The sequence below is a fragment of the Squalius cephalus genome, assembly GCF_949319135.1.
Source record: "Squalius cephalus genome assembly, chromosome: 8".
In the NCBI taxonomy this organism is placed as follows: Eukaryota; Metazoa; Chordata; class Actinopteri; order Cypriniformes; family Leuciscidae; genus Squalius; species Squalius cephalus.
Genome location: NC_137129.1, coordinates 23091582 through 23110179, shown reverse-complemented (window position 1 = coordinate 23110179; position 18598 = coordinate 23091582). Strand labels below are relative to the sequence as shown.

Here is an 18598-nt window from a genome sequence, read left to right as displayed (position 1 = left end):
TAGTCCATGACAACATGACTAGAGCCCAACAGCAACAGAAAACATGGTATGACAAGTCTTCAAGGAAAAGGACACTCGTCCCAGGCCAGAAGATGTTGCTCCTCATGCCAACTTCAGACAATGGCCTGTGTCGTGGAAATTCTTTCTCAACTTTAAAGAATAATTGGAAGACAGCTGGAAATTTCAAAAGTTATAAAGATCTTTATTTCTTGCAAGAAAGGCTGTTCACACATCAGTCAGAGTCTGATATGAGAAGCGCGCTGACTTCTCCTTTTTGCCCAGCTTATATACAGAAAACTTATCACACTTATTCTAACACCCCGTTGCTATACGCACACACTTACACACATATGTCATTAAAACAATTGAATATATATTTTCCAATGCAACACCTTTGCTCTTAATGCGAGCGAGCTTATCCGTTTTAGAGAAAAACAAATTGTTCTTCTGCGTATGCCCTTTTCAACTCGTCTTCAGCTATAAGGAAGAAGATGATATGCAACTTGCAGTTTCTTTAACACCATGTATGGTATAAGCTGGCTAGAATAAAAATTTCCATTACACCTGCTTGCAAAGTGGCAAGGGTCATATGAGGTCCTAAGAAAGGTGGGAGAAACTAATACTGAGATCAGCCTGCCAGATCGTCGCAAAAAGACTCAGGTATTCCATGATAAATATCCATGATTATAAAGAAATATTGATCATGCCTGGGTGAACACAGGGGGGGCACAGGGGGGACCAAGAACCAGTGAGGGGGGGCCCATGGGAAATCAGAAAATTCAACTGGAAATAAATACTTGTTTAGAAAACATTAAGCACGATTTCAAAAATATTTGCAATGCCCTGTGCCCTAATATAGATGGTATGAAATGTGGCACTGCATTCATTGGACCACACAGTTTTATTCTAATAAATAAAAAAAACAAAAAAAGACTCTGTCCTCTTTTCATTCTCAACTTCCCCCCCACTAAATTCTGCCTAAAAATAAGTAAAAAACCATTAAGTATCGAAATTACACCGAGTTGCATGTAGTTATGGTGTTAGTTAACGTTCTCACATTTTAATGTTTACCATGCCATGGCTTTTTTGGACAAATATTATTGTGCCTTTAAAACAACATAAAGTAGTATATCTCTTATTTATGCAGTGGAGTGTGCTACCGCTGAATAACACTGACAAGTCCTCTCTATTCAGTAACGTTAGTCTGACGAAGTTACGTTAGATTGTTAAGGTCCTTGCACACTAACATATGGTGCGATATTTCAAAATATATACTGTAATTGAGTGTGTATATACCATAAACAGTGACGTGTCGAGGTGTCTCTCTCTCCTGTTTGAAAAACGCGGACCAGTGATTCGGTTTGCGGATTGCAAATCAAGCAGTGATTGACAGCGTTCTGATCCAATGGCGTTGGGCATTGTCATGTTGACAGTAAATTTGGCCCAATGATGTTGGCACCGGGGGGGGCGGTGCCACCCCGTGCCCCCCCCTCTAGACACGCCCCTGACAAGATGTCAAGTTTCTCAAACGCTTGCTCATTATTTTTAATTTGACCACGCCCACGCGCGCAAAAGAGATTTACATGCAAATCGTCCACATGGAACGCAAACGCGCTCCTTACCTCAAACACAAAGCACCAAACTTCATCAGTCTCTGCTTTTCGTCGAGTTGGAAGACACGCTGTGAGCTTACATTGGATTTACGCGATTTGAAGACAAGAAAGATGTAAGGTAAGAAATTCTTAATTATTAGTTATTAATGTTATTGTTGCATAAACTTCACATTGCAGTTGAACTGTTGCTAGATATATGGTGAATATTATAATATTTAGACCCGTGTTTACTGTTGAATACTGTGTTTCACGAGTTCACACTTACATATAATTTGAAGGGGTAAGTTTAATGCGTATTTGGCGTGCTGTCCGGAGGGAGGGCTCCGAGCTCGGAGTTCGGCCCGAACCCAGAGTACTCCCCCCGTATGTAAGTGCTTAGGACTAGAAGCGTGGAGAAGGGGTGGTGGAGGGATGCTGCAAAAACTGTCAATGGAATGAGGTGAGACTGCTGAGTATATATACACCTCTTACCATTGATTGCTGAGTGCTCTCCACCTGTGTTAATTATCTGAACGTGCTCCTCCCGAACCTTGTTAATAAAACATCATTTCACGAGTTCACACTTACATATAATTTGAAGGGGTAAGTTTAATGCGTATTTGGCGTGCTGTCCGGAGGGAGGGCTCCGAGCTCGGAGTTCGGCCCGAACCCAGAGTACTCCCCCCAAAGGCTAAAGAGCAGAGGACAGCCGCCGGACTAAAGACCCCCCAAATGAGTGCCGAGTTTGGCGGGCTGGCATCTCAAGAAGGGGCCTGGATGCTTGACCGGGGAGGCCCGTAATGGTGGCTCACTGCCTGGACTGACGGCCCCTGTTGGTCTGCGAATGGGGAGCGGTTGTAGTTTACAGTGACCGATCGGGAGGATTTGCGCTTTTCCGCTAAGCCCAAATGCTCGCTAGCTAGACAGAGAGGAAACAGAAAGGAGGAAAAATTAGAGCTTGCCCAAGAGATTCTCTCACACTGCATCGCTGGATGAAAGAGAAAACGTAATTGCTCTACCGGGAAGGTTCTCACTCCGTCCGCTGTGAGACCAATGCTCGCTTGACAGAAAGAGGAAACAGGAAAATTAGTGCTTGCCCAGGAGATTTTCTTACACTGCATCCGCTGTGAGACCAAATGCTCGCTGGATGAAAGAGAAGCGTAAGTGCTCTACTGGGAAAGTTCTCACTCCGTCCGCTGTGAGACCAATGCTCGCTGGACGGAAAGAGGAGACCGGAAAATGAGTGCTTGCCCAGGAGATTTTCTCACACTGCATCGCTTGATGAAAGAGAAAACGTAAGTGCTCTACTGGGAAAGTTCTCACTCCGTCCGCTGTGAGACCAATGCTCGCTGGACGGAAAGGAAACAGGAAAAGGAAACAGGAAAATGAGTGCTTGCCCAGGAGATTTTCTCACACTGCATCGCTGGATGAAAGAGAAAACATAAGTGCTCTACTGGGAAAGTTCTCACTCCGTCCACTGTGAGACCAATGCTCGCTGGACGGAAAGAGGAAACAGGAAAATGAGTGCTTGCCCAGGAGATTTTCTCACACTGCATCGCTGGATGAAAGAGAAAACGTTAGTGCTCTACTGGGAAAGTTCTCACTCCATCCGCTGTGAGACCAATGCTCGCTGGACGGAAAGGAAACAGGAAAAGGAAACAGGAAAATGAGTGCTTGCCCAGGAGATTTTCTCACACTGCATCGCTGGATGAAAGAGAAAACATAAGTGCTCTACTGGGAAAGAGCTCACTCCGTCCACTGGGAGACCAATGCTCGCTGGACGGAAAGAGGAAACAGGAAAATGAGTGCTTGCCCGGGAGATTCTCACACTGCATCCGCTGTGAGACCAAATGCTCGCTGGATGAAGGAGAAAACGTAAGTGCTCTACCGGGAAAGTTCTCACTCCGTCCACTGAGAGACCAATGCTCTCTGGACAGAAAGAGGAGAGAGGAAAGAAGAGAAAGAAGGGATAGAGTGCTCTTTAATAGAGAAGTACTACAGAAGAGACATCACTGCTGCGGCAGTAGAAAAAATTAGCTGGAGAAACAGAGCTCCTGTGGGAGCAAAGGAGACATCACTGCTGTGACAGTGGAGAAGATTAGCCAGAGTAAAAGAGCTCCAGTAGGAGCAGAGGACACGTCACTGCTGTGGCAGTGGAGAAGATTAGCCAGAGTAAAAGAGCTCCAGTAGGAGCAGAGGACACGTCACTGCTGTGGCAGTGGAGAAGATTAGCCAGAGTAAAAGAGCTCCAGTGGGAGCAGAGGAGACATCACTGCTGTGGCAGTGGAGAAGATTAGCCAGAGTAAAAGAGCTCCAGTGGGAGCAGAGGAGACATCACTGCTGTGACAGTGGAGACATTAGCCAGAGTAAAAGAGCTCCAGTAGGAGCAGAGGACACGTCACTGCTGTGGCAGTGGAGAAGATTAGCCAGAGTAAAAGAGCTCCAGTGGGAGCAAAGGAGACATCACTGCTGTGGCAGTGGAGAAGATTAGCCAGAGTAAAAGAGCTCCAGTGGGAGCAGAGGAGACATCACTGCTGTGGCAGTGGAGAAGATTAGCTAGAGTAAAAGAGCTCCAGTGGGAGCAGAGGACACGTCACTGCTGTGGCAGTGGAGAAGATTAGCCAGAGTAAAAGAGCTCCAGTAGGAGCAGAGGACACGTCACTGCTGTGGCAGTGGAGAAGATTAGCCAGAGTAAAAGAGCTCCAGTAGGAGCAGAGGACACGTCACTGCTGTGGCAGTGGAGAAGATTAGCCAGAGTAAAAGAGCTCCAGTAGGAGCAGAGGACACGTCACTGCTGTGGCAGTGGAGAAGATTAGCCAGAGTAAAAGAGCTCCAGTAGGAGCAGAGGACACGTCACTGCTGTGACAGTGGAGACATTAGCCAGAGTAAAAGAGCTCCAGTAGGAGCAGAGGACACGTCACTGCTGTGGCAGTGGAGAAGATTAGCCAGAGTAAAAGAGCTCCAGTGGGAGCAAAGGAGACATCACTGCTGTGGCAGTGGAGAAGATTAGCCAGAGTAAAAGAGCTCCAGTGGGAGCAGAGGAGACATCACTGCTGTGACAGTGGAGACATTAGCCAGAGTAAAAGAGCTCCAGTAGGAGCAGAGGACACGTCACTGCTGTGGCAGTGGAGAAGATTAGCCAGAGTAAAAGAGCTCCAGTAGGAGCAGAGGAGACATCACTGCTGTGACAGTGGAGACATTAGCCAGAGTAAAAGAGCTCCAGTAGGAGCAGAGGAGACATCACTGCTGTGACAGTGGAGACATTAGCCAGAGTAAAAGAGCTCCAGTAGGAGCAGAGGAGACATCACTGCTGTGACAGTGGAGACATTAGCCAGAGTAAAAGAGCTCCAGTGGGAGCATAGGAGACATTACTGTTGCAATATTAGAGAAAACTTTGCCAGAGAAATTGAGCTCCTCCAGGACCGGAGGAGACATCACTGCTGCAGCAGTGGATAAACTTACCTGGAGAAACTGAGCTCCTGCGGTGTGTGGCTGAACAAAGGTAGGAGGAGAGTGGGGCTTAGCGAGCCGATGCTTGTCTTCTTGTGCTTTAGATCAAAGACGCGAGAAAAAAGGAGGCGAGATGAAATCCTTGCAGGATTATGCACATTGAAGTTTAAGTGACCGAGCAAAGATAACAGTTTGCGTTTAGAACAATTTTGATTGTCTGAAGTTTATTTAGTTAAGTACAAAAGAGACGGTTTATGGTAAAAGACGAAGCTTGCATAAATGTATGCATCTTGTATTTATTTAACTGTGTTTCAATTAAGGATTACTAAACACTTGTCATGAAACACATGCTTGTATAGCTTTTTTTTTTTTTTTTTTTTTTTTTTTTTTTTTATAATAATATATTTACGAGATTTTGCAGATAAATTGCAGGACAGTGTTAACGATAGGTTCTTAATGATTCTGTGATCAATCTGCACGTAACGTGTGACCTACTGATTATGTATGACAGTAAATCATTTGTACAGAAACAATTTAAAACGTGCATTCCCCCGATCAAAAATTTGTATACAGATGGCATGACTGGCTCGTGACTCAAACTACTGAAGCAAGCCAAGCTCAACCAAAACAGACACGAGAAAGGCCGAGCTGAGCACTCACTGAGTTGACCCGGCAAACGTTGAGTATGGACTGGCCGGTACTGAATCCGCGGCGCGGGCCTGCTGTGCGGCCTGACGAAAGAGGAAGACCCTTCCCCTCGCGTGAAGAGGGCGGCATTGCCTTACTAACCATTTCTCAATGGCGGGAATTATTGCATGGACCGGTGCAGAGAAATACGCGGAAGGAGATCGCGGATGTTTCGCCCGCGGTTATGATCCCGTTTGTCAAGCCTGACGCCCGCGATATTGGTCAGAGGATTGCGGCAGAGGTTCTTCAAAGACGAGAGGTTATTCATCGGACGGGAATCGCTCGATTCGGACCTGTTAAGACGATACTGTCGGACTACATGCTGCAAAAACTGTCAATGGAATGAGGTGAGACTGCTGAGTATATATACACCTCTTACCATTGATTGCTGAGTGCTCTCCACCTGTGTTAATTATCTGAACGTGCTCCTCCCGAACCTTGTTAATAAAACATCATTTGTGGATATCTGCTCAAACGTAGATATGTATAATATGGTAACCATAATGTTTCATATTTTGGAGCGCGCTGTGCGTTTGAATGTTTCATATTTTGGAGCGCGCTGTACGTTTGAAAAGCAAAACGCACCAAACATTAGGCTTCATGTTTTTACTCTAATCTCATTTCATATCATCATAACGAATGGAAACATTTGAAGTAACATGATAATAAATATATTTTTCTCTTGCGTAGTTGCTACTGAAATGTTCCTTTTGAAAGATTTATAGGCTGCTATAGGTTATTGTTATTATTATTTTATCCAGCACTGCACGTAGCCTATGCCTACAAGACACAACAAACCTGGTGTTCATTATATATTGTTGGAAACATTTGTGTGTGTGTGTGTATTCTGTGAATTGTAAAAAGCAATTTTAACCAGAAAAATCAGCCCTGCAGCCCTATAGTTTCTCTTGATATCAGTATGGTCACAGGTTGGGTTTTTTTGGTGTGTTTTTTTCAGGGACCAGATGCCCCACTGATGTGTCCTGCTGACTTCAACATTCACATGAGTCTCTGTACATGAAAATGGTAAAGTGAAAATCAAACACCTTGGAAATTAAAGGTATGTACAATGTTTTTAGGAATGGCACAAAGGTCTCTGTCTTTGGATCATTGTTTTCAATAATGTGCTTTTTTGTCATTTGTTGTGTATCTTTGGATTATGTTGTGTTGTAAATAAATCCAAACAATCAAAAAGCCATTCTTTTTTAAATAAAAAAAAATGTCATTAAATACTTTCAATAATGCAGATTCTGAACTATGTTGCTTTTTAAACCCTGACTGAAAAAAAATGATAGTATTAACAGTAAGGAAGGTCTCAACTTGATTAACCCTCTGGGGTCGGCAAACGCGCCGGTGCATTCACATAGCAGCAAAATAGGCTTAAAATACTCTGTCATTTATGGTCATACAGACTTAAGGAATATGAAAAAATAAACTGTAAAATGTCTACTTACAGTCGAAAAAAAAACATTGTGCTTTTGCAAAATAAAGAAAATAAACAGGGTGTGCTTTCTGCATCTCCATCTCCATCTCCATGAACTATTTTTCTGGAGCATGTCTCTAAACTTAAACAATACTCAGCAAATACTATTCACCCAGGCATGAGCAATATTTCTTTATAATCATGGATATTTATCATGGAATACCTCTTTTTGCAACGATCTGGCAGGCTGATCTCATAATTAGTTTCTCCCACCTTTCTCAGGACCTCATAAGGCCCTTGCCACTTTGCAAGCAGACCATTGTCTGAAGTTGGCAGGAGGAGCAACACCTTCTAGCCTGGGACGAGTGTCCACTATTACATTATCTTAAACAAATATTCTCTGTTTGTGTAATCTGTATGAAAAGAGAGAGATGTCAGTCATTCTCATTTCAGCTCATTTGTCAACGCCCACATCAGCTCGATAAAACACATCAAGTTTAATCAGATTCATGTACTTTACGTCGTCTTGCTATGCTGTGAGGAATAATACTATCGTAATAATAATCCTGGAAAATTTACCTCAGAAGTGCTGGTTTCGGTTTCACTTCGAGGAGCAACGGATCCAGCTGAGGATTGTGAATAGTACTTTCTTTATTCTTAATTTCTCTGTTCTAATCGTGATATGGAATCTAATATGAATATTAGAATAAATCTAACAATCTAAAAGTTTTTATATCAACCATTTAAAACAAAGTTAGCATTATAAATGAATTATTATTAACTGTGATCTTAAAGGATTTGCTATCCTGTGGCTTCCCTCTGGTGGACAACATTAGTATTCATCTCTGAATCAAATTGACAAATGTCTGATACTTTTTTTAAATACTTTATCAGTTTACAGTCTAGGTAAAGGTCAGAGAAAGAGATTTTGTGCCTCTTTGAGATGGCACCACAAGATGAAGTTCACTTGCAGAGCGCAAGTTTCTGGATGGCACATAAGTCTGAAGTAATGAGTTTAGGTAAAAGGGAACAGAGCCAGTGGTTGTTCTGTAAGCAAACGTCAGTGACTTGAATTTGATGCGAGCAGCAACTGGTAACCAGAGGCGGACAGAGTACACAGCTACATTACTTGAGTAAAAGTACAGATACCCCTTGCTAAATTTTACTCAAGTACAAGTAAAAGTACTACAGTCAGATGTCTACTTAAGTAAAAGTACTAAAGTACTTGTTTTTAAAAGTACTTGAGTATCAAGAGTACAAGAGTACATTTTCTAAATATTGCATTACTACTGCCACAGTGCTTACATTGGTAAACACAGCAAACACTTGAAGCGAAAACTATCATTAACTTGTTCAGAAAATTGAAATAGTCTGGCGAGGTGGGGCCACGGCTTGGCACATTCCCGGGATGCGATATTTTTTTTCCCAGGATGGTAGGGGAAGACTCATGAATATGCATCAAGGAAGTCATCCCTGATTGGTCTGATGACCTACCCCTAACCCCACCCCTAAACCTACCCGTCACTGGGGGTCTTATGACCTCCATAACCCTGCCCCTAAACCTACCCGTCACTGGGGGTCTTATGACCTCCATAACCCTGCCCCTAAACCTACCCGTCACTGGGGTTAAGACCAATCAGGGATGACTTCCCTAATGAATATTCATGAGTCTTCCCCTACCATCCTGGGGAAAAAAATATCGCTCCCAGGATGGACCTGCTGCGCCTTCATCCATTGTTTTGTCCATGGTTTCTTCTCTTATCTAAATCTGACCATGGAGTTGACTTTGGCGGAAAGCTGAAAGTGATTGCTGATAGGCTGTCCCAATCAGTGGCGCCTGCACAATCCAATCACATTTGAGAGGGTTTCCGAGATGTTTCTTTTTTCCTTTTTTTTTTTTTTTTAGAAGAAGTAACGGGTACTCACAGTTATGGATAGAAATGTAGTGGAGTAAAGAGTACAATATTTGCCTCTCAAATGTACTTGAGTAAAGTCATGAGTACTCCCCAAAAATGATACTCGAGTAAAGTACAGATCCCTTAAAATTGTACTTAAGTACTGTACTCAAGTAAATGTACTCAGTTACTGTCCGGCTCTGCTGGTAACCAGTGCAATTTTGTGAGGAGAGGAGTGACGTGTGCTCTCTTCGGCTCGTTAAAGACCACTCTAGCTGCAGCATTTTGGATCAGTTGCAGAGGCTTGACTGTGCAAGCTGGAAGACCAGTCAGGAGAGCATAACAATAGTCCAGTCTGGATAGAACAAGCGCTTGGACAAGGAGTTGTGTAGCATGCTTTGATAGGAAGTGCCTCATCCTCCTAATGTTGTATAAGGCAAATCTGCAGGACCTGACAGTTCTAGCAATGTGGTTCAATTGATCATCAATCACAACTCAAAGGTTCCTGGCTGACCTTGATGGAGTTATGGATGATGAACCTAGATGAATGGAGAAGTTGTGGTGTATTGTTGGGTTGGCCAGGACCACAAGCAGCTCTGTCTTCGCAAGGTTAAGTTGAAGGTGTTGGTCCTTCATCCAGCCAGAAATGTCTGTCAGGCAGGCTGAGCTGCGAGCAGCTACCATCAGATCATCAGGATGGAATGAGAGGTAGAGTTGTGTATCATCAGCGTAGCAGTGATAGGAAAAGCCATGTTTCTGAATCACAGATCCTAGCAGTGGCGGCTGGTGAAAAATATGTTAGGTGGGGCTGTGTCATATTCGGTTATTTTAAATAGCTTGGCCTTGGTAACCATGGGACACCAGGTCTTATAGCGTTGTGGCTCCCAGGTTGTGGAATGCTTTTGCTCAAGACGTCTGTCAAGCATTCACCCTTCTCTCCTTCAAAAACCTTTTTTTTTGTCTGAATATTACTCTTTAGCTCAGAATCTTTAAATTCTACCTTATTATGAATGTTTATGTTACTTGCTTGAATCTTTAACCTAACTTTGTAACTGACCTCTGTATATTTATATCTGCCCTTGGTATGTCTATCTTTGATGTTGAGGTTTATTTAGTTCAATTCCTTAACCTAGGCCTATATTGTAAAGCGACCTTGTTGGAAAGGCTATATAAATAAAAAAATCCTATTATAATTAATAACCACCCAGGATACCAGTGCTCTGTGAAAAGTAATTATTTAATGCCAATATTAAAAGGTTGAGGCATTTTTGCACAAAAACAAACATATTGCACAAACTTTCTATTTGCATTTGAAATTTAACTCTAATAAAATACTTAGTGATTAATTAGCTGATTAAATACAACTATTACCTGCAACAATTTTGAGTGATTTTAAACAAATGTTCCACAAAATGTACAGTAAATAACAAACATAATATTAAAGGGATAGTTCACCCACAAATGGTAAAACCATTTTTCTTTTTGAAAAAAGAATACCGGTAATAAAAAAGGAAATTTCTCTGGCATTTCTTTCTTTTTGCTGTATCGAAAACGTACCGAACCATTTTTGGGTGAACTATCCCTTTAAAGGGATACTCACCCTCATGTTGTTTCAAACCTTTATGAATTTCTTTCTTCTGCTAAACAGAAAGTAAGATATTTAGAAGAATGTCAGTAACCAGACAGTTTTAGATACCATTGACTTCCATAGAAAAAAAAAAAATACTATGGAAGTCAATGGTATCTAAAACTGTCTGGTAACTGACATTCTTCTAAATATCTTACTTTCTGTTTAGCAGAAGAAAGAAATTCATACAGGTTTGAAACAACATGAGGGTGAGTATATGATGACAGAATTTTCATTTTTCAGTGGAGTATCCCTTTAAGACAATTTATATTTATAAAATTACTATGTACAAAGAAACAGTGTGAGTGTGTGTGTGTGTGTGTGTGTGTGTGTGTGTGTGTGTGTGTGTGTGTGTGTGATCTCATTTGTACAGGAATTTTGCTCTTCTCTCCTTCTGAGTGGCAAACCTCTCAATGACCCTTTTGTTGAAGTCAGGAATGTCCCTGATAAGTTTCTTCTCCATGGAGAGCATCGCCAGAGCATTCAGGCGATCCTGCGTCATGGTGTTTCTCAGGAAAGTCTTGATCCTCTTTAAAGTAGAGAAGCACCTCTCAGACTCAGCTGTAGTCATGGGTGTGGTGATGAGGATCTTGAGAAGACTGACAGTCTCTGTGAAAGTGCTCTGAAGGTTGTTCTCCATGAAAAACTGGTACAGAGGTACTGCACCACTGCAAGCATTGAACTCGTCGTTCTCATAGATAAGGGACAGTTCTGTTTTGAGCTTGGCCTTGTTCAGCATGGGGTATGCCTCCACTGTTGTTTCAAGCACTGTGTCAGGGAACTTCACACAGTGTTGTGGGAAGAGCTCTCCATGCAGCAGTGTTGCGCTGATGAGGTGCTGGGTGAAGGAGAACCGCTCCTTGGCATGGGTCAGGATGGTATCACATACCTGTAAAAGATTCATCAGCATAAATTTCCAATAAAGCCATTTTAATGAAAGTGATTCTGACTGAACGAGTCAAGTATGATATTAAAGGGATAGTTCACCCAAAAATGAAAATTGTGTCATTTACTCACCCTCAAGTTGTTTCAAACCTGTATGAATTTCTTTCTTCTGCTGAACACAAAAAAAGATATTTTGAAGAATGTCAGTAACCAGACAGTTGATGGACCCCATTGACTTCCATAGTATTTTTTTTTTCCAACTATGGAAGTCAATAGGGTCCATCAACAGTCTGATTGCTGACATTCTTCAAAATATCTTTCTTTGTGTTCAGCAGAAGAAAGAAATTCATACAGGTTTGAAACAACTTGAGGGTGAGTAAATGACACAATTTTCATTTTTGGGTGAACTATCCCTTTAAAGGTTTTAACACCATTATTTCTAATTGCACTTTACACTACGTTTACTTCTCCTCACTAGTTCCCTATTGGTTTCCGTTACAAAACAAGGTTTAATTTAAATATATAAACCACTTTTTTTTCTGTCACATGTGACAATTCTTTACACACTGAATTTCTTTTCAATGAAAACTGCTATTATTTTGCTGCTTGTGACTGCTTTGTCATAAACCTGAATCTACTGAACTAACAAGAATATAAATTCTAGACAACCTGGTCCATCAATCGATCAGTCAGATGTGGGAATATGCCATCCTAAGGTTTGTTTTATTTTTTTATTACATAGCTACATACCACCACAGAAATAAAAATCTTTGTAGAGGAAACACTGACTGTTACATCTCAACTTACCTCTGTAGCCAGCCTCTGTTGTTCTCCTGTTCCCAGTATCCTTCGTCGCTTTATAGGCTGCTGCTGGTCCGATGCACCATCACCACACAAAGAGGGAATAGAGGCCCTGGTCCAAAAATATAGTTTAAGTTGTTAACCTGTCATCAGACTTCTTAACTCCCACAAGTGCACATCCACTGACTCATATACACACACATAAGGACTATGCCTATCAGCTAGTCATCTGTGATGTACATAATATTACATTGTTATCATTGTTCTATTATATTTCTAAGCTGGATGCATTCTGATGTGTCCTGTGTAAATTATAGTCTCTAAATGACAAGAAGTTAATATTTAATAACAACCTTCTAGAAATTGACCTGGTGGACACCTGAATAAGCCTGTTGTTAGAAACTGTTTTTGATAACTACTTTACCTTCATTATTATCCAAATCTAATAGTCTCTTTGCTTTTAAAATACTGAAACGCATATAATTGTAATGGGCTTATGATAATCATCCAGTTGGATGACTAGGCACATTTAGACACAAATCTGGAAATAAGCAAATCACATTTCTAACAAAAGTTTTATCAGCCAATAGTAAATAAAGTTATTTACCTGATTGTTTGCACGCTGTCTGTAAACTTCTGGACAAGTGATTTGATGAAAACTGCGTCGATGTTCCTTTTCTGCAGCTGGTTGAACAGCATGTCCACATGTGGCATGATTTTGTGGAACAGTGCCAGAAAAAAACAAAGATTCGTCTTCAAGCATCCTCACAAAGCCCCCAGCCTCTCTGACAGTTAGGGGATCAAAGTTTCCATTATCTCTGATGGTCTGAAAACACTTTAGGAGGTCATCTCTTTGTTCGTACACGGTGTTTACAGCGCGACTGTGGAAGTTCCAACGTGTTGTAGAGGCTCTGGGAAGTCTATGGGCAACCACTTGGTCAAGTACGGTGGTTCGCTTGGGTGACCTGGAGAAGAAAGCAGAAAATCCTGCAAGATCGGAAAAAAAAGTGCCGATTTTGGGGATGTGTGACGTTGCCTGCTGCATGATGAGATTTAACTGATGCGCGTAACAGTGGACGTAATGAGCGTTTACATGGACATCCATCACCTTGCGCTGCACTCCGCCGGTGGCTCCCCTCATTACATTAGCTCCGTCGTAAGCTTGGCCTATAAGTTTGGCTTTTTGTCCATCTGGGAGTATGACGCTTAGCCTCTCCAGAAGCGCTGTAGCGATGGTGTCTGCCGTGGCATTCTGGATCGAAATAAACTCATAAAACCGCTCTTGTATGTTGTTTTTGCCGTCTAAATAACGTAGCACAAGCACCAGCTGACAGTGGGTGGAAATGTCAGTTGTCTCATCAGCTTGTATGGAGATGAAATCTGCGCTCTTGACTTCCTCCAGAATGTAATCCTTCAGCACTGACAGCATGCAGTCTAATAACTCGTTTTGTATGGTCTTTGACGTACCTTTAAAAACGGTGGCTGTCTTAAGGTGCTCCTCCAGCACGCTGTCGAGTGAAGCAACGAAGTCCACCAGTCCCCTGAAAATGCCGGGATTGTTCGAGGTGTCGGTCTCATCATGCCCACGCAAGGCCAGCTCAAAAGCCCCACAAAACTTCACACAGTCGATTATTTTTGATAAGATGTGCCGGTTTTTATCCACCTCCTCGTTGTGTTTCCTCACCGCAACCCTGTGGCCTTCATCAAGCTGCGTCGCGATGTTAACCCTTCCCAGTACAGCTAGCTTGACGGAATTATCCATGTGTACCTTGGTGTTCTCGTGTTTCGTTACTTTCTCTGACAAGTGCTTCATATCCCTCACTCCGGTAACTGTCCATGCTGGATCTGTCCCCGTATTTTTGAAAAGTATGCACGGAAAGCAAAATAAGGCATTAGCATGAGAACATCCAGCCAACCAAGCCTTTCTGGTATACCAGCTGCGTGAGAAGCCTCGCACGTACTGCTTTCCGTTATCACTTGCCTGTTGTCTGATCGAAATATCTGGTTGATCTGGGCCCAGCTCTTTCACACGGAGTTTATTTACTAAGCTTCGTCTTTCAAACGGATATTGGACAAGAGATTGAATCGAGTTAGAGTCGTCTGGAGTCATTTTGTTCGCCGTTGTAATTTATCATACAGTAAAAATGGCGCCCTATAGAATGAAACTCGATACTTTAGTAGTGGTTCGCGCCCATTGCTCACGCCTCGCGGCCGCGCGCAGTTTGGGGCGCTAGGCGAAGCGCCCATAGCTGACTAGATTTGAGCTCGCTGATTGGCTACAGTTTATGTCAAACATTTATATCTAAAATCAGCAATTGGCTAAACTGCTCCAAAGACCCGCCTTTCTGGGGCGCTTTCTCCAGCGCCCCAGAGCTGATCACATGTACAGATCTAGACAGGACGTGTAGAAAAAACAGACATTTTGAATTTCTATAATATTTTTCACATATACTAGGTGCATTTACTATCTCAAACACACAAATATTGATAATTTTATATATGATTTATTTATGTATTTACATGTATTTGCCTACAGTCTATGGTATTTGCTCATGGGGGGGCGGCGCCCTAGCGCCCTCTATTGGCCAGCCGCCCCTGGATCCTAGTGATGTCATGTGAAACTCAAAAAATTAGAATATCGTGCAAAAGTTCATTTATTTCAGTCATTCAACTTAAAAGGTGAAACTAATATATTATATAGACTCATTTCATGCAAAGTGAGATATTTCAAGCCTTTATTTGTTACAATTTTGATGATTATGGCTTATAGCTTATGAAAACCCCAAATTCAAAATCTCAGAAAATTAGAATATTACATGAAATCAATAAAAAAAAAAAAGTATTTTAAATACAGGAATGTCGGCCCTCTGAAAAGTATAATTATGCATGTACTCAGTACTTGGTTTGGGGCCCTTTTGCGTGAATTACTGCCTCAATGCGGAGTGGCATGGATGCTATCAGCCTGTGGCACTGCTGAGGTGTAATGGAAGACCAGGATGCTTCAATAGCGGCCTTCAGCTCTTATGCATTGTTCTGTCTCATGTCTCTCATCTTTCTCTTGGCAATGCCCCATAGATTCACTATGGGGTTAAGGTCAGCCGAGTTTGCTGGCCAATCAAGCACAGTAATCCCATGGTCATTGAACCAGGTTTTGGTTCTTTTGGCAGTGTGGGCAGATACCAAGTCCTGCTGGAAAATAAAGTCAGCATCTCCATAAAGCTTATCTGCTAAAGGAAACATGAAGTGCTCTAAAATGTCATGGTAGACGGCTGTGTTGACTCTGGACTTAATAAAGCATACAGTATTTAGTATGTGTTTTGTGGCCTTATTTCAGAAACTTTCATTTTTAGTTTTTTCAATAACCATGCATAAACATTATTCTCTCAAAAATACAAACATGTACATACATTTTGCTCACATATTATGGTAGCCCTGTTTGTGCTAAATAGAGTGTAATTATACCTTTGCCATTAATATGTTTATAAGCAACTGAAAAAAGCACAAATGTCAGGGCATGTCAGAACATCTCAAGGACCCCAAAAACACCTTAGACCCCAGAGGGTTAATAAAGAATGCATATCACTCTGTCCCAAGTGCAGCTTTGGGGCTCTCTGATCACTGACTAGTTCATCGTATACCGGCCTACAGGACTGAAACTGAAACTGAAATCAGCTAAACCTGTAACAAGGACTGTAAAAAGATCAGAGCGGGATTTACAACCCTGCTTCGATAGCACTGACTGGAATGTTTTTGAAGCTGCTGCCACTGATCTGGACGAGCTCACAGAGACTGTAACATCATACATCAGTTTCTGTGAGGATATGTGCATTCCTACCAGGACATTCTTATCATTCAGTAATTATAAACCATGGTTTACTGGGAAATTAAAACAGCTTCGTCATGCCAAAGATAATGATTACAGAAGTGGGGTTAAAATTGTATATAACCAGGATGAAACAGACTAACAAAGGAGATCAGAGTGGCTAAAAATAACTAAAAAAGTCAGGTGAAGTCAACAACCTGGCGTCAGTCTGGACAGGCCTGAGGACAATCCCAAAGTACAAGTCACCATCCCCCCTGATTTGTGGAAAATCAACAAATGGCTGAGGATCTGAATGCATTTTACTGCAGGTTTGAGAAGCCCATACTCACACCCCTGCTCTGATCTGCACTTCACACATACACATACATAAACATCTCCTGCAACCCCCCTGCTGCCATCCAACCTGTGCTTAAGGTTTGTGTGGAGGACGTGTGCTGAGTCTTCAAAAAACAGAAGAATAGGAAAGCTTTAGGCCCAGATGGTGTCTCACCTGCTTGTTTTAAAGCCTGCGCTGACCAACTGGCCCCAATCTTCATGCAGATCTTCAACAGATCACTGGAGCAATATGAAGTTCCCTGCTGCTTCAAACGCTCCACTATCATCCCAGTCCCCCCAAAAATCCAATTCACTGGACTTAATGACTACAGACCTGTCGCTCTCACATCTGTGGTCATGATGTTGTTTGAAAGGCTGGTGTTGGCCTACCTGAAGAACATCACTGGACCCTTGCTGGACCCCCTGCAGGTTGCCTACAGAGCATGCATATCTATATTCAGCCTGAACAATTAAACTCTCAGAACTGTGTATTTTTTACCATAACTGTACATTTGTAGCCTGGCAAGCCAGACCTACATCAAGATGTTAGGTCTGGCCACTCACCATAGACACGGTTCAATCCGAGGGGCGGTCTTTCAAATTCCCACTGCACGCAATAGGACAGCGCTTCAACCAACCAAAGCGTTTGCCCAACAGTGGAGCTAACGTTAGTTGATAGATTCAACTTTTGAATCTGGCCGGCAAAACTACGAACACATCTTCCTTTTTTAAGAATGACCTAAGTGCCGTTCTTTGCTCTTTTCTCAAAGAAAAGCTTAACTCCAAGTCCTCCAGAGTCGCGGCCAAAGCCGATTTGAAAGACTGTTCACCAGCAGCAGCTCTTCTTTGTTTTCAAGTAGCAGGGAACCATCGCAACTCTGTCATCATTATGTTAAGCCCGTCCCACCTCTATACGCGATGTGATTGGCCTGACCCAATTTAGGTTTTTACAGCTCCGAAAGTCAACGGAGAGTTGCTAGACCACATTGGCTGCAAAATAAATTTTGCTGCCGCTTGGGTGCGTCTAGATTTCTAGGCTATTTGTACATAACATCTAAAATTGTACATGTGTAAGTTACATCATAAACTGTACACTTGTAAATAACACATCTGTATATTAATTAAAACAATTATATAAATATATATTTTCTCTATATTTCTACTACTGTATTATATTGCATTATTTACATGTGTTTCTTATATTATTGTTATATTTCATTTCTACTGTGTAGTATTCCTGTCTGTCTGCACTATGTCTGTACATTCTTCTGCACTAGAAGCTCCTGTAACCAAGACAAATTGCGAAAACATACTTGACAAATAAAGCTCATTCTGATTCAGTTTCTGACTCTGTCAACTTGTGCAAGAAATACAGACAGTTCAGGACACTGGAGACAGCACAGCCAATACAAGGGCGTTATATAGGCCTACTGTCCCTCTGTAGAGGCAATTCCTAAGGAGCGGATTGGAGTAGATTAAAAAAGAAATGATACTGGGCTTGTGTTTTTTTATTGGTTGCTTTGCTAAAGTATGTGAGTGCAAAAGTAATAGGCACTTGTGAAAAAACACGATGTGAGGATGTTTTAAAAAATAAATGTATAGACTAGTTTTTAGAAAATAACTGGAGCAGAAATATACTTTAAAAAAACTAAAAGTGCATAAACTCAGAACTGTAAATAAAATATCTAGAATCAGTAATATAACATTAATTAAATGTTAATTTATATTGTAATATGCTATAACAGAATTAATTTCAGTAATGTAAAAATCAGTTATTTGATTTTTATGATTAAAACATAATTCACAGCATAAAATAACAACCTAAATTTCTTGCAAAAGTGGGATTTTAACTGGGAACCTTGTGACTTTACTCCCATATTAAATAGAGGGAAAAAAATTATGATAATTTATGATAAACATAGACTTTCAAAAACACTGGTGTTGGAGGACACAAGTTACTAATAGCAAATGCATAATAGCAAATGGCCCTTGTGGCCCTACAGATATGTGACCTCTATCCGCTATAAATGAAAATGAATATGTGCTTTAATCAGAGTGGGTGAAAGGTGCTTCTTTGGCCCTTTGGGATCTTCTTTGACC

The 18598-nt window shown here is 41.7% G+C and overlaps 1 protein-coding gene across 1 annotated transcript; it reads right to left on the bottom strand.

Moving 5' to 3' along the window:
* Positions 1 to 11018: 11018 nt before the first annotated feature.
* Positions 11019 to 14122, bottom strand: LOC307163306 (zinc finger MYM-type protein 1-like; the record flags this gene model as incomplete). Its single annotated transcript, XM_079879346.1, has 4 exons — positions 11019 to 11563; positions 12367 to 12472; positions 12968 to 13044; positions 13130 to 14122. 4 exons carry the CDS (start codon positions 14120 to 14122, stop codon positions 11036 to 11038), a joined length of 1704 nt encoding a protein of 567 aa, XP_079735472.1. The 3' UTR covers positions 11019 to 11035.
* Positions 14123 to 18598: the final 4476 nt, after the last annotated feature.